General features: G+C 35.4%; 1 protein-coding gene across 1 annotated transcript; it reads left to right on the top strand.

Annotated features, from left to right (window-relative positions):
• Positions 1-1,910: 1,910 nt before the first annotated feature.
• LOC110726300 (cation/H(+) antiporter 15-like) lies at positions 1,911-16,391 on the top strand. The gene is made up of 5 exons (XM_021905752.1): positions 1,911-2,144; positions 3,477-4,475; positions 5,134-6,255; positions 15,363-15,513; positions 15,697-16,391. Exons 1-5 carry the CDS (start codon positions 1,911-1,913, stop codon positions 16,389-16,391), a joined length of 3,201 nt encoding a protein of 1,066 aa, XP_021761444.1.
• Positions 16,392-16,512: the final 121 nt, after the last annotated feature.

Genomic DNA, 16,512 nt, shown 5'->3' with positions numbered 1-16,512 from the left:
CATTATTCTTCTAAGAGAATGGGACTATTGCCATTAAAATGAGTCACACATAATGGTAACCCAACCTATGGACTGGAGATCCCAAAAAATAGGTTCAATGGGTAATAACAAGTTATGGAGTGATATGAGTTGATTATGTTCAAAAGACATAAATTCTTGAAGCGATCAAGGATGAGTTAATAAGAACTCTTAATGAAATCTATACTCCATTTTGGAGTGAAGTACCTAACTACAGGAGTACTCTTGATAGATTCACCTATGTGAATGTGGAAGTTAGGCCATTTCCTATGAAATGTGTGGCAACATTTCTAGAGCGTTCACTATATTGGGATAGACGTGCATGGTCGTAATAGCACGGGTCTATAACAACACCAAGAATAGGTCATGTGTGGTACGTTGTTAGAGATAGGGTTCAAAACTTCAAGTTACCCTTGTTAAATCTGAATCGTATTTACTACGCAGAAGTTCAAGTTTATGCACAACCTAATTGTGTAAGGATTCTGCTCAAAAATGTTTTCAAAAATTCAAGTGGGGGATTGTTGGAACAAAGTGTGTATGGGTGTAAATTTTGTGAATCACAAAGTCCCACATTGGTGGGAAATGAGAGTTTTTCCTCCTTTATAATGTATAGAGTGGAGTACTTGGGTGTGGCTCAAGGGCTACCCACATTTTGTGGAGAAGGAAGACTTACCTACCAAGCCAACCTATCACACACACACGCGCGCTGAAGCGAACCGAGCCGGGCTGGGCTGGGTCGGGTCGGGTTTATTAAACAAACTTAATTTTTGCACAGTTTTTTAACAAGGCTTAATTACGTAGTTAGTGCCTTGATTTTTGCTAAACATTTTTTTTACTAATTCCCTTCATAACCGTTTTATTCCAATTCTGATTCAACATTACCGTTTTTAATTTTAATTCAGAATACTTTGTTACTTCTTTTCCTGGATTTTTGGTAACTGTTTTGGCTGATTTTTGGCTACTGTTATGCTACTGCTGTGGCTATAAAAAGAGACTTTGCTCACCATTTTTAAAATACAGAAAGCATATTTTCTAATCTTCTTCCTCCTAAAACATAAAATTCGAGCAGTTTTCTTGTAGTTTTAATGTTTAGTTTGAACGGTGGTTCTGTGCAAATCCATCAGTATATTTTTATTTCGAGAGACTGTTTTATCCTGGGGGACATCCGGTTGTGGTTCGATCTGCTTGCACAAATTAGAGGCAGTACCGTGAATGTTCTAAAGAGAACGACATCGTCCGTGACTCAGTCTCATTCTTGGTAACATTGTTCTTATTATTTTTCTTCCTGCAGTTCCATTTACAACAGTGTATTATTTTAGGACGGAGAATCATTTAATGAGTTTCAACCACCAATCTTACGTTGGAACATTTTTTTTTTTTTTAACATCTTAACATTGGTATTTATTTATTTAAAGATCTTAACGTTGGTAAAATAGTATATGGAAATTGAGCAAATTGAAGGAACATATGAGTAAAACACATGTACGAAGTATGTAAAGATGCAATTTTAATTTAATAATGAATTACTTACTTCCAATTATGATTTTACTATGTCCAAAATATCCTAACCCAATTATGGCACATGATCGACCATAATATAATTTTCTTTCTTTAGAAAACTTGGACGGCTATAACAAAGATCTCGTAATAACCATCATATATATAAATATCTAATAGCATGTCCCAAGTTTAGCAATTTAATCATTGTTTTTTTTTCAAAACCATTTCTTTTTTGTAACCTCAAAAAATATATTTCTTGGCTGCAGAATTTCTGAAACATTTTCTCTTTTTTCTCCTACTAAAATAACTATTCAATTTATGCCTAAGTTAATTTGGAATTGGAACAGAAATTTGGAGTTAAAATTTTACAAAAATTAATGTAATTTACAATTATGGCTGAGAGTACAGAACAATGGTGGAGTCAAGGTAAATGGAATGACACAACAATTTTATGTGAACAAGTTGAACCACATAAAGTTTACAAAGGGTTTTGGGAAAATGAATTATATCTTAGAGATACTTATACATCGACTATATTGTGTAATCTTTCTATAATCTTGGGTTTAACTACCTTCACTTGGTACTTGCTTAAGCCTCTTCAAACGCCATTAACGTCTCAAATGATTGTATGTTTTCGTTTTCAAATTCGAGCTTCTTCTATTAAAGCTTTCTTTTCAATTATATTTATGTATATGTTTATCTCAATTGATGATAATGTTGTTGCTGTCTTTGAACTTCTAAGTTGTTTTTACGTACTTTGCCTCCTAATCCTCTTTAAATAATGGTATGTATACTATGTATAATGGTAGCTTGGCTTGCATAATTAAGTCGTAGGTAAGATAAGGGTTACTTTTGTTTTGAAATAGCAATTTGTGCAGTCTCATAACATGAAACCGTCTTATATAAGAATTTGGTGTTGTATAACCAGCAAAAGAATTGAATGATTTGAATCTAAAAGCTTCTAAATGTTGTTTAATTTGTAGGTTTTTTGGCATTTTTTGTCACCTCAAATACATTGATTTAAATTTCTTAGGAAATGGACGAAAAAAAAAAAAAAAGAAAAGAATGTTAATCTGATCAATTATGTACACTCTTCTGTTTATTGAATTTTGCAAAATGTAATGTCTTAACCTTTAATAATTAGCTTGCTTAGCATGCGGTTATTAATGTAGCTAAAATGATAATATTGATTTTACATATTTTTGTTAGAAAAGTATTAGGTCAATGTCGATGGTGATGGTGATGCAATAACATTTAATCTTGTAAGGACTTTTTGTGAGAAACTAGGTAATAAAACCTAAATTTTGTGAGAAACTAGCTAATAAAAAAAATGTTGTAAGAAACTACCTAATAAAAAGTAAAATGTTGTAAGATACTACCTATGACTGAATTTTCACCGTTGACTTAATTTTACGGCGTTGATTCACCTTAAAACACCCCTAAAACCACCGTGAGGGTTGGTTTTCAAGGTGGTAAGGTTATTTTTAGGGTGATTGGAGGATATTCTGAGTTGGTGAGGGTAGATTAGTGCTCGGGATGGTGGTTTTTGGGGTTAGAGGTGGTGGTTTTGGGGTTGAAAGGTGGTTTAGGTGTGGTGGAGGCAATTTCAAGCAAGTTGTGTTAGTTATGGGAATGAAAGCAGTGGTTTCGAGTGTTTTGAGGTTAGTCAACGGTGGAAATCCAGTATAGGTAGTATTTTATAACATTTTACCTTTTCTTAGGTAGTTTTTTTTACAGCATTTTACCTTTATTAGGTAGTTTATTACAACAACTATTTTATTAGGTAGTTTCTCACAAAATCTGGGTTTTATTAGATAGTTTTTGACAAAAAGTCCATCTTTTAAAAATTAGCACGTGATTTGAATTGAAGATATAAGTTGAATTTTCTTGTAAACATTTTCTATATTAATTCTTGATCTGATATGATATTAATTCTATATATATTGTGATTTTGGCAGGGTGGTGTGCTTGTAATGGGACTATTATTTTCGAATCGATTATTCGATTACCACAAATTGCTACCACCAACAGTTGTATACGTACTACAAACAATGTCATCAGTAGGCTTCGTTTTACAATTATTCATGGTGGGATTAGAAACAAACATGAGTGTGATTATAAGAAGATTACAATTGAAATCTATTGTCATAAGTTTATCTGGCTTAGCGCTTGCTTATGTATTCAGTGCTCTTGCAATCCTTGCAACCAACGAGTTCAAAGCCATTCGACTACTCGAAAAACCTTCCATAAGTCTCCTCATTTTGGTGGCTCTTAATGCACAAACCTTCTTCATGGTTATATGTCACAACCTAAACGATCTTGGCATAAGTAATTCTGATATCGGTCGTATGGCTTCATCGATAGCCTTGATCCCGGACCTTGTCCTAATGGTGACAAACTTAGTCATGACTTTTATTATACCGCCTTTTTTTAACGGGTCTAAACTTGAAACGAGGAAGGCGTTCATCACTCTAGGATACTATATTCTAGTATTCTTGGTTTTTAGGCCAATTGTTTTGTACATTATAAGTCAAACACCTGAAGGAAGGAATATGAGGAATTCCCACTTCATGTACATTTTTTTGATTGTTCTTATTGTAGCTTGGATTGGTGAAGTGCTCGATGAATTGCTACCGGTTTTTTTATTTTCTTTAACCCTACCGGAACACCCTTTGTCGTCGGTTTTCTCAGCGAAATTGGAAGCTATTACTTCTTGTGTTTTCTTCCCTTTGTATTGTGCAATGCAAGGGTTTAAAACCGATTTTTTCTCTTTGACCAAAAGAGCTTATGAGTTAGAATTTTTGTTGATTGTTGGTTATATTGGCAAGTTTTTGGGAACTAGCTTTACTTCAAGGCTATATGGGGTACCTTTTCGGAACTCTTTGGCCCTTTCTCTCATCATATCTTCAAAAGGGTTATTGGATGTAGCTGCAATTGGGATTATGAGAGACAAAGGCGTACGTAAATCAATCTCTAATTTCTCTTTCATTTGTTAGTGATGATATCATGTTCTTTACATCTTATTTTTCCTAAAATGCCTTAATTAGTATGTGAATATACACATTGGTTACCTGTTAAAATAGATTTTTGAAATGAAAAAGTTTAATATAGTTAACAAGAAGTTTAATATAGTTAACATATTAGGCTCAAATATTATTTATAAGGGGGCACTTGGAATGGGGGTAATAAATTAAAGAAGGTAATAAAAGTCAAAATAGGTAAATTATAGTTTTAGAGGTATTATTGTAGAAAGACAAGGTGTTTATGAATGAATTAAGGTTGTAGTGTCATAAGGAAAAGAGAAGGGTGGAGGAATCATTACCCTCAAAATGAGGGTAATAGGTTACCTACCCTCCCCCTAGTGTAACCTATTACCCCCAAAATAAGGGTAATAGTTCCCTTTCTTCACCTATCACCACACCATCACTATATAAATCTTCTTACAATCACATCACCACTAGCTCTCCCTCTCCTATGTTTACTTTAATTTTGCTTGGTTTGACTTTTATTACCCCTTAATTTAATACTCTCAATCCAAGCGCCCCCTTAAATTAGTATGTTCAATGTTTTAGATTGATGATTGATTTGCTAACTCATTTCATTTGATTTTTGCAGTGGTTGAACGTAGAAGAGTACACATTAGCAATGTTTCATTATTTGATCTTAACTGGAGCATTATTGCCACTAGTTAAACTTTTCTACGAACCATTAAGTCAATACACTTCAATTTTTAGGCCGAGTGTGACAGATTCAACCAACAACAATACATTTCAAACATTAACATGTCTTTACAAGGAAGATAATTTGCCTGGAATTATACGTCTCATCGAGGCGTTTCATCCTACACGAACAAGGCCAATCCCCGTGATTTTGCTCCAACTCATGCCACTAACCGGTCGTTGCACCATGCCTATCATGGCACCCTTGGATCAAGTCAAGTCATTGCCTATGTTCCGTACAAAGATTGCATTTTCAAATCGTATAGTTGAATCTTTCTTAAACCTCGAACGTGAGTCTAAAGGCTACACCCGCCTAAAGCACTACATATCCATTTCTTCCTATGAAACCATGCACAATGATATATGTAGCCTTGCTTATGAGAAAGATGCAAGCCTACTTATTTTACCATTTCACTTGCAAGTACAATGGACTAAGGTAGGGAAAATAATCGAAGACTCTTCGTTATCTCTGAGGGAAGTTAATAAGATGGTGCTCGAAAAGGCACCATGCTCGGTTGCCTTGTTGCTAGATAGGGCCGATCCTCACTTAGGTATAATCGATACAAATATTTATCAAGTAGCAATTATCTTCATAGGAGGGGTAGATGACTTGGAAGCTCTCGCGTTTACTAGACTATTTGGTAATCATCCAAATGTTAAGGTAATTGTCCTTTGGTTAAAATCTCCAAAACAAGATAAATATAACGCCTTAAATCATGAGATGATAAAGAACTTCCAAGCTTCCGGTAGAATGGAGAACGAGAGACTAATGACATTGAAGGAGGTGATTGTTAATGATGGCGCTGACACCACTAATGTTTTGCTCTCAATGAATGGTGTTATTGATTTAGTGGTGGTAGGAAGACACCATGACTTTGAATGTGCACCATTATATGGACTTTCTTTTGATGGGTTTTGTGAATATCCGGAGTTAGGGATTCTTGGTGACTTATTAGCTACCCCGGATTTTGGGTTCTCGGTTTTAGTAGTTCAACAAGAACCGAAGAATGATTTACAAGTAGTGTATGATAAACCAAAATGAGGGTTTAATGTATGTCAAACTCTTGGAGAAATTTTGATTGTTAGTTGTTACAAACGGAATACACGAATCATTATAGAGGTTATTGTTAGATTATGGAAAGAATCTAATTATGCATATAATATATTTGTATATTAATTAGCCTTGTATTTATCAAGTTTACCTAGTTTAGCCGATTGTATTTTGTATATATATTGCTTTGCAATCAATGAAAAGGCCACGACAAATATTTCTCATATTCTCTCATGGTATCACGAGTCTAGGATACGATCATACCTAATTCTCTTTCGCTCTTCTTTTTCCTCCTTTTCTCTTTTCTTCTCCATCCACCATGGCCGACTCCTCCAAGATCCATCCTACGACCTTGGTCAAAAACATCAAGACTTGCATCCCTATTGTTCTTGATTACGATGGTATGTACTCAATACAACAACTGGTCTACCCTATTCCAACTTCATTGCCACGTAAATTGGGTCATCGACCATATTAAACCCAAACCTAAAATTGTTGTTGATCCGGCTGCTAAGGATGCCGCACCCGTTGACATGGCTCTCTGGCAACGACTTGACGATATTGTGCGTTAATGGATTTATGGGACAATTTCAAATGACCTTCTCAATTCCATCATTGATTCGGATGATAAAGCGGTTGATGCATGGAATCGATTGGAAAAAATTTTCCACAATAATAAGTCGGCTAGGGCATTGCAACTGGATGCCCAATTCACTTGAACATTTTGATGGTGTGAAGCCCTATTTCACCCGTCTCAAACCTCTTGCTGATTGTTTGAAGAATGTTGGAGATAAAGTCTCCGATAATCGAATGGCATTACAGCTTTTGAAAAGGTCTATCAGAGGATTACAAACCCTTTCGAACTTCTATCCGTCATCTAAATCCTTTGCCCCTTTTTGACGCCTTGCGTTCGATTCTTGAATTGGAAGAGCAAGGCAATGTTGCTGACCTTCAATCCGAGTCTCATGAGGAGGCGCATATGCTCAGTCCTCAACTCCGGCTTCGTAAAATCATGCTGAAAATTCCCAAATTTCTGGTAGTTCTCGTGGGAATAATGCAGGAAATAGTGGCCGGAAACCTAACAAAGGCAAGGGTGGTGGCGGCAAGGGAAAAGGCGGTGGTTCTGATGGCCGGAACACCCAGCCGCAACAGCAGCACCAGCAGCGGGGTTCGACCACCGCATCTCAACAGCACCAGCAGGCGGGGTGGATGTTCCCACCATCGTGGGCCTACTGGAAGCAGGGGCCATGGCCTACACCCCCCTGCCCGTACCCAGCATAAGGTCTGGGTCTAGCACAGTGGGTGGCAGCCAGGCCGAGTCAGGCAAGCCATTAGCAGCCCGGCCTTCTTGGGCCTCGACCTCCTCAAGCATACTTCATGACCAATCTGTCTTCTACTTCGGGTTATATGTCGACCAACATTGACCAAGCAATGCATACTATGTCTCTTGCCGACCCAAATTACTATATGGATACCGGTGCTACATCGCATATGACGAACTCTCAAGGTAATTTATTGTCACATTTTCCTTTAAGCAAAAATAATAATATTTCTATTATTGTTGATGATGGTAGAAAAATTCAAATACACACTCCAACTCAAAAATGTCCTACATGTTCCCAAACTTGTCAAAAATCTCATCTCAATTAGAAAATTCACTGTTGATAATAATGTGTCTATTGAGTTTGATCCTTTTGGGTTTTCTGTGAAGGACTTGCAGACGGGGAGCAAAATAGTGAGATGTAATAGTGACAGGCTAAAGTCGTATCACCTAATCAAAAGTAATTCATAAAACCACTAACTAAATTAGATAGGGAAGTAGGGTCGAATCCACAGGGAAACAATGTTCTTTTATTCCTAATAAATTATTAAAATCTAAATTATCAAGAAACGAGTGTTTTTGTGAGAATTATACTATGACAATAATTAAACTAAGGGAATAAGCAATAATAAAAATACCTAGGGTCATAGGTTCACCAATAAATAATACTCCGGGATGAAAGACAACAATCAATTATCAATGCATTAATTAACCAGATTATAAAGGGCTTTCGCTACGTATTACAATCACAGAATTAACTTAGCGGTATTAACTTGCATCTCTCGAATCTTGACTTAACCATTTATAAATTAATTCTACCTATTGAAACTAGGCCTTAATATTAATTCTCATCTGTCAAATCTCGAATCAATATTGCATTACTCATATAATTAAACCTGTGCAAATCCAATTGCATATCATTATAATAATCAATAGGAAATTAACCACAACATTAACAATCAACAATAATAAATCATCCCTTCATTATTCATAAATCCCTAAGAACCCTAGAATTAAACTACTCGTGCATAATTGATGAATCACATTTATATAGGATTTATAGGCATGTTTATGCTAGTTTTATAGTTGCTTTTTTAGGTCTTTATGTCGCTTTTTAGGTCGCAAATGCATAATTTGTTTATTTTGTACTCTATTGGGCTCCGTTTGTGTTTTTGTTAATGTTTCAGGTGATTTCATAGTCATTTGGATGCTTTCGAAGTGTTTGGAGTTGATTCGGATGATATTTAGATGGAAGCCGATGAATTGAGTTTATTTATCGAAGGTCCCATGTTCGTGGATGTTGATTTTGAGATTTATGTGCATGAGGAATGAATATAGCATTCACAAGGATCGCTATGCACCTTTCGAAGATGAATTTGAGTTAGAAACGGAGAAAAACGATGGTTTACAAAGTGTCAAAACAGACCTTTGGTCACTCTTTTGATCATAACTTGAGTTCTACAAATTGGATTGTAGCGATTTAAATTGCGTTGGAAAGTAGACTTAAAGAGCCTTCCATTTATAGGTCACACGCCCATATAAAATTCTTATTTCTTTAGATACGGCCCTTGAAATTTGACCCTACGAAGCTGCCAACCCATCGCCCAGCCATCGGGCAATGACCGTGATGTGCGCTCATGCGTGAGCTGCTGCTTGGGGCACTGGCTTTCCTTCGCCCGATGGTCGAGTGTCGTCGTTAGCGGTGGAGTCCGACCATCGCCCACCCATCGCCCGATGGGTGGGGTGTACGCGCAAACGATGAGGAATCCTACATCGATTATAACTTTTTCAATCGACCAATCGTTAAACCACTTTTATTATTTTTATTTTCTTATCTTATTTATCTTTATATTTTAAGATTAGTTTTAGGTTAATATAAACACTTAAGAAATATTATTTTTCCCTCATGCCTTTGATGCCTTTTATTATTTTACGTTCGTTGTAGTTTTCTCTTGAACCCTAGTTTCTTATGGCATCTCCATGGATTCTTCCATGGATGATTCTTGGGTTTATTATTTCGATTCATTGAGGTATTTTATTCCTAGTTCTTGCTTTTAATTATGTTTTATTCCTTAAATCTAGTTTTTATTATTTGTTTCATGTTTGAGTAGTTTAATTTCTAGGGTTTGGGAATCCATGTTTATATAATGAATCTTGATTGATGTTATTAATATTTTGATTATTTATTTATCTAATTGATAGTGTTTTATTGTTAATCTTGCAACCTGATCAATTGTTTGATTAATTATTGTTAATAAGAGTTTGAATCGAAAGATCTTACTTTTAGAGGCTTACCTACAATTAGCAATTATGAGTATGTTAGCGACCGAACTACATATGTTGAATTGAGAGCGTTAAGACCCGACTGTAGGCCTAAAAATTGCTCTAGATAATTGATTGATTGAATTTTTATTGATATTTAATAGATTTAGAACTATAAACATGGTGAACCATAACCCTAGGTCTTTTTATTAATTATTTTATTCTTATTTTAATTTAGACTTTATTTTTATCCAAATTTCGTGACATAATTTAGTTTCTCCATACCTTGAAAGCTAGATTTAATACCATCTCCCTGTGGATTCGATCCTTCTTACCCTACTACATTGTTAGTTGGTTTTATTAGGAATTTATCTTTGAAAGGTGTACGACAACCTATCAAATTTTGGTGTCGTTGCCGGGGAGACGGCTTAATTTTATTTAGCTTCTTATTTGGTGAGACTAATTTGTATATATTTTTTTCCCTTTTTTTTCTCTACTTATTCTTGTGTTTGCAAGTTCTCTTGCTCTTTTGTGGATTTATTTTAATGACTATTTTTTATTTTCCAAAATATGAGAATGAGGTGTTTTCACTAGGCAAAAAATAGTTTTTAGCACCGGTTCAAACCCCCCATTGCGCATCAATTTTGAACCGGTCCAGATTTGACGGATACCAAATCTCTTAAGATTTCGCAGTGGTTCAAAACCGGTGGCAATTCAAAGATATAGCACCGGTTAACCGGTGCGAAATACACTCTTTGGCACCGGTTAACCGGTGCTAAAAGGTCATGGCGCGCTTTTTTTTTCAATACAATTGGCACCGGTTTGAAGCCTTAACCGCTGCCTTTAACTGTGGTTTTTTTCGGCAATAAATAATAATATTAATACTAATAATAATAATAAAAAAAAAAAAAAAAAACTGTACATCCTGCATTAATAATTCTACCATTATTATAATAACAATAATAATTATATTTATTATTATTATTATTTAATATTAAAATAATAATAATAATAATAATAATAATAAATTGAAATAATAAAAATAATACATAGATATTAATTAATAATCCCAAATGCAATACAATGAAGGGTCATATATAATACAATTCCTCAAAAAAAAAAAGTGTCATATTTACAAACAATACTAATCAATAATGTAGTTAAAAAGTTCACAAAATATAAATTCCAATAGAAATGACATTTACAAACTAAAGGTGATGAAAGACGCCTACATGTCTCGAACTTCATTAAGTTCCTTGCTTGTCAACGGACCTCCCTTTTGTACCTTGAAAAACTTGGAACAAACAAAAATTATGTTTTAAGTGATTACTTAGGTTATGCATTTAAAAATACATTTACAAGTTCACTCAGGCAAAAACTACTTAGTTAGGCCTATAATATGACTACTACTTCACCTATTTTCTACATTTCTTATCAAAATAACTCGTTCTTTCTCATAACATGTCAATATTACTTAGTTATAGGCGGCTTAGGCTTGAAATCACATGAAAAGAACAATTCATGGGTTTTAGGACGCATTTTGATTAAAAATGGCCCAAATAAGGCCTATATGACTACTAGGATGCTTATTTCCTACATTTCTTATCAAATCACCTCGTTCTTTCTCATAACATGTCAATATTACTTCAATATTACTTAGATATAGATGGATAAGGCTTGAAATTACATGAATTGAGCAATTCAAGTGTTTTAGGACGCATTTTTATCCAAAATGGCCCAAATAAGGCCTACATGACTACTAGGATGCCTATTTCCTGCATTTCTTATCAAATCAACTCATTGTTACTCATAATATGTCATTATTACTTAGTTATAGGCGGCTAAGGCTTGAAATCACATGAAAAGAACAATTCAAGTGTTTGAGGATGCATTTTCATCCAAAATGGCCCAAATAAGGCCGATATAACTACTAGGATGCCTATTTCCTACATTTCTTATCAAATCACCTCATTCTTTCTCATAACATGTTAATATTACTTAGTTATAGGCTGCTACTTGGGCGTTGGTTTTCCATTGCCCGATGCCCGAGTGTCGTCGTTAGCCATGAAGTCTGACCATCGCCCACCCATCGCCCGATGGGTGGGGTGTGCACGCAAACGATGAGGAATCTTACATTGATTATAACTTTTTCAATCGACCAATCGTTAAACCACTTTTATTATTTTTATTTTCTTTTCTTATTTAATTTTTTTTTTATTAGTTTTAGGTTAATATAAATACTTAAGAGATATTATTTTTCCCTCATGCCTTTAATGCGTTTTATTATTTTACATTCGTTGTAGTTTTCTCATGAACCCTAGTTTCTCATGGCATCTTCTGGATTCTTACATGAATGATTCTTGGGTTTATTATTTCAGTTCATTGAGGTATTTTATTTCTAGTTCTTGCTTTTAATTATGTTTTATTCCTTAAATCTAGTTTTTATTATTTATTTCATGTTTGAACAGTTTAATTTCTAGGGTTTGGGAATCCATGTTTATATAATGAATCTTGATTGATGTTATTAATATTTTGATTATTTATTTATCTAATTGATAGTGTTTTATTGTTAATCTTGCAACTTGATCAATTGTTTGATTAAATTATTGTTAATAAGAGTTTGAATCGAAAGATCTTACTTTGGACTTACCTACAATTAGCAATTTTGAGTATATTAGCGGCCGAATTACATATGTTGAATTGAGATCGTTAAGACCTGATCGTAGGCCTAGCAATTGCTCTAGATAATTGATTGATTGAATTGTTTTTGATATTTGATAGATTTAGAGCTATAAACATGGTGAACCATAACCCTAAGTCTTTTTATTAATTGTTTTATTCTTATTTTAATTTAGACTTTATTTTTATCCAAATTTCGTGACATAATTTAGTTTCTCCATACCTTGAAAGCTAGATTGAATACCATCTCCCTGTGGATTCGACCCTACTTACCCTACTACATTGTTAGTTGGTTTTGTTAGGAATTTATCTTTGAAAGGTGTACGACAATCTATCAATAATTAAAACTAAACTAACTAAAGCAATTAAATTAAGCATAATAAAGACAATAATAACGAAACAATAAAATTAAACAAAAGCAAAAACAAAGGTATTAATAAAAGTAATAGCAATGAAACTACAAAATTATGAAGCTGAACGAAAATAATTCTAAAGCTAATACCTAACTAATGAAATCTAAAAGTATCGTAATTAAAGAAAAGCTGCAAATAAAGAACTCAAAAACTAATAAAACTAAAACTAAGTCAATTTGCAAACAAACAAAAGCTGCTCCTAAAAAATTAAGCTAAAAGAATAATAACATGACATCAACCCCCCTCCAAAAGCTGCCCAAATCGCAGTATTTTTATAGGTCTAATAACATGGCATGACCGACTAAGATAAGGCTTGCAGCACATTCTCCCGATCGGGCATTGGGCCGCCCGATCGGACCTGCTATTTTATACCGCCAAGCAGCTGACTTCTCTTGGTTCTGGGCTTCTTTTTACTTGGGGCCCAAGCTTGAGCCTTATCTTTGATTACTCTATTTGGACTAGCACTTTAATTGGTAGCTTGTAGAGTTAATTTTTAGCCAAATCGAGCCCTTAATCACCGAACTAAATTTATTTAGCATGGTCTTGAGCTTAAAATAATCAGTCATAAAATATGATCCGACTCTAATATCTTCGTAGTGGTTTAATAAGCTAGGAAATTACCATAATTATGTAAATTCCTACAAAATAATATCAACTCTAACACTAGAAAACGTATATTAGTAATAAAAATAGCTCCGCAGGGCTCAATTAGCACAAATATGACCGTGGGACTGGGAATAAAAAATATATATAAATTTGACTTATCAAATAGCAGTGGCGATCTCTACCCTTTCTTCACTGATCGTCAACTATTTTCAACTTCTATTCCGTCAGCTTTTGCAGTTATCTCTCCTAGTGTGTGGCATTACCGTTTAGGTCATCCGGGAAATGTGATTCTAAGTTCTTTGCGTAGTAGTAATCTTATCAATTGTAATAAGGCTATTAAACATGTTTGCCATTCTTGCCCATTGGAAAAATTATTAAAATTGCCTTTTTATGATTCCGAGTCTCATACTACTATGCCATTTGATTTTATTCATAGTGATATATGGACATCTCCTGTTCTCAGTTCTCTTGGCCACAAATATTATGTTTGACAATTACACGAATTTTTTTATGGACTTTTCCGATCTCATCTACGTCTCAAGTCTATAATTTGTTTAATCGTGTACGAACATATATCAAAACCCAATTTGAGAGAGAAATTAAATCATTCCAATGTGACAATGGCCGTGAATTCGACAATGACTCCTTCACAAAGTTTTGTCACCAAAATGGCATAAATTTTCGTCTTTCTTGTCCATACACTTCTCCTCAAAATGGGCAGGCCGAAAGAAAAATAAAAAACGATCAACAACATTGTTCGTACTCTTCTATGTCATGCATCTTTGCCACCATCGTTTTGGCATTATGCTTTAGAAATGGCTACTTACCTTCATAATATTTTGCCCACAAAAATTCTTAGCTACAAATCACCGACTCAAATTCTTTATCAAAAGAATCCCGTCTATTCTCATCTTAGAGTCATTGATTGTTTGTGTTATCCTCTTTTTCCCTCTTCTAAATACACAAACTTCAAGCTCGTCAACTCCTTGTGTTTTCTTAGGATTTCCTTCCAACCATAGGGGGGGTATAAGTGTTATGATATATCAAGTCGGAAAATATTTGTAGCAAGACATGTGTGGTTTGATGAGTCGGTTTTTCCATTTTCTAAAATTCATTCCCCACAAACTCACACTTATGATTTCTTGGGTGATGCTATTGCTCCTCTTGATAGCCCTATGTTGCAGCAGCTCATAGCATCGCAAGGCTAGCCGCACGCACCTACCACACCCACAGCACAGCCAGCGCACGCTGGTGGGGGGAGGGTACATCAAGTGGATGCTTCTGCTCAGCTAGCTCGCTTCGCACCCTCCTCTTCTGCTCGGCAATCCTCGCACAGCTAGCACACTTCGTAGGCTGTCGTAACTCACTTGCGGAGTGCACTAGATCCCTCGGCCCAGCTGCACTCCCAGCAGCCCTCTCGCACCTCTATCCCCTCTTTGCAGCATCACACTCACAGTCCACCCTCACCAGCCCGTGACACTCTCCCTAGCACTCGGCAGCGTGGCTCTTTGCCACCTCCTGCCACCCCGCAAGGTCACAAGCGGGTGCTAGTGTGGGAGATGTCCATCCTGGCGAGGCCGACCATTGTGATTTCTTTCCACCTTTCTCATCCACCTCTCATTCCTATTCGACCCCCACACCATCTCATTCCATGACTACTCGTAGTAAACATGGGATTGTTAAGACAAATCTAAATATTAAGATCGAGCACATCACACTTCTACTTCCATCTCACCTATTCTAAAGAACTGGTTCATGCCCTTCGTGACCATAATTGGAAATTTGCTATGCAGGAAGAATATGATGCTCTCATTGATAATGGAACTTGGGAGTTAGTTCTGCGACCATCTAATGTGAATATTATTCATTCATTGTGGATTTGTTGGCATAAAACGAACTCTGATGGCTCTTTTGAGAGACATAAGGCTCGTATCGTTGGTGATGGTAAGACTCAAAGGGAATGAATTGATTGTGATGAGACTTTTAGTTAGGTTGTTGAATCGACTACTATTCAGGTGGTTCTTAGTATTGCATTATCCAAGTCTTGGCCAATTCATTAATTGGATGTTAAAAATGCTTTCTTACATGGTAATTTGAATGAAACCGTGTACATGTATCAACCTCTAGGATTCAAGAATCCTACTCGTCCTGATCATGTCTGCCTTCTTCGAAAATCTCTATATGGTCTAAAACAGGCACCCAAAGCTTGGTATCAACGTTTTGCAGATTTTGTTGCTACTATCGGATTTACTCACAACAAGTCCGATAATTCACTTTTCATCTATAACCATGGTAATGCTACTGCCTACATTCTTCTCTATGTTAATGATATTGTCCTTACTGCTTCTTCAGAGTCTCTTCACCATCATATTATTTCACAGCTTAGCTATGAATTTGCAATGAAAGATTTGGGTGCATTGAGCTATTTTTTGGGTATTGTTGTCTCCCGGGACAAAAATGATTTATTTTTGTCTCAAAAGAAATATGCTCTAGAAATAATTGAAAAAGCAAGCATGGCTAATTGCAAACCTTTTTCTACTCCTGTTGACTCCAAAAGGAAGTTAAGTACTACTTCCGGTGCTCCATATGATGATTCGACTTCTTATCGTCGACTATGTGGTGCTTTGCAGTATTTGACTTTCACTCGTCCTAATATATCATATGTGGTGCAACAAGTTTGCTTGTTTATGCACGCCCCCTGTGTAGAGCACATGGATGCGTTAAAATGCATATTTCGTTGCATCCAAGGTACGCCTGAATTTGGTTTGCATTTGTATAAGTCATCCGTTTCTTCTATCATTTCATACACGGATGCCGATTGAGGTGGGTGTCCGGACACTCGCCGTTCTACATCAGGGTACTGTGTTTTTCTTGGTGATAATCAGATCTTGTAATTATTGTAATTTATCATGTAATTATTGTAATTACCACAACAATGGTGTT

Source organism: Chenopodium quinoa, unplaced genomic scaffold, assembly GCF_001683475.1.
Source record: "Chenopodium quinoa cultivar QQ74 unplaced genomic scaffold, ASM168347v1, whole genome shotgun sequence".
Taxonomy (NCBI): Eukaryota; Viridiplantae; Streptophyta; class Magnoliopsida; order Caryophyllales; family Amaranthaceae; genus Chenopodium; species Chenopodium quinoa.
The sequence above is the reverse complement of the archived record's forward strand: the minus strand, read 5'-3'. Positions and strand labels throughout refer to the sequence as shown.

Excerpts from the sequence above, each read along its gene's own strand:
- LOC110726300 (XM_021905752.1), top strand. The coding sequence starts at position 1,911 with ATGGCTGAGAGTACAGAACAATGGTGGAGTCAAGGTAAATGGAATGAC. Across the intron at positions 6,256-15,362 it reads AACCGAAGAATGATTTACAA|GAAGAATATGATGCTCTCAT; the intron begins GTAGTGTATGAT and ends TTTGCTATGCAG. Across the intron at positions 15,514-15,696 it reads GGCTCGTATCGTTGGTGATG|GATTCAAGAATCCTACTCGT; the intron begins GTAAGACTCAAA and ends ATCAACCTCTAG.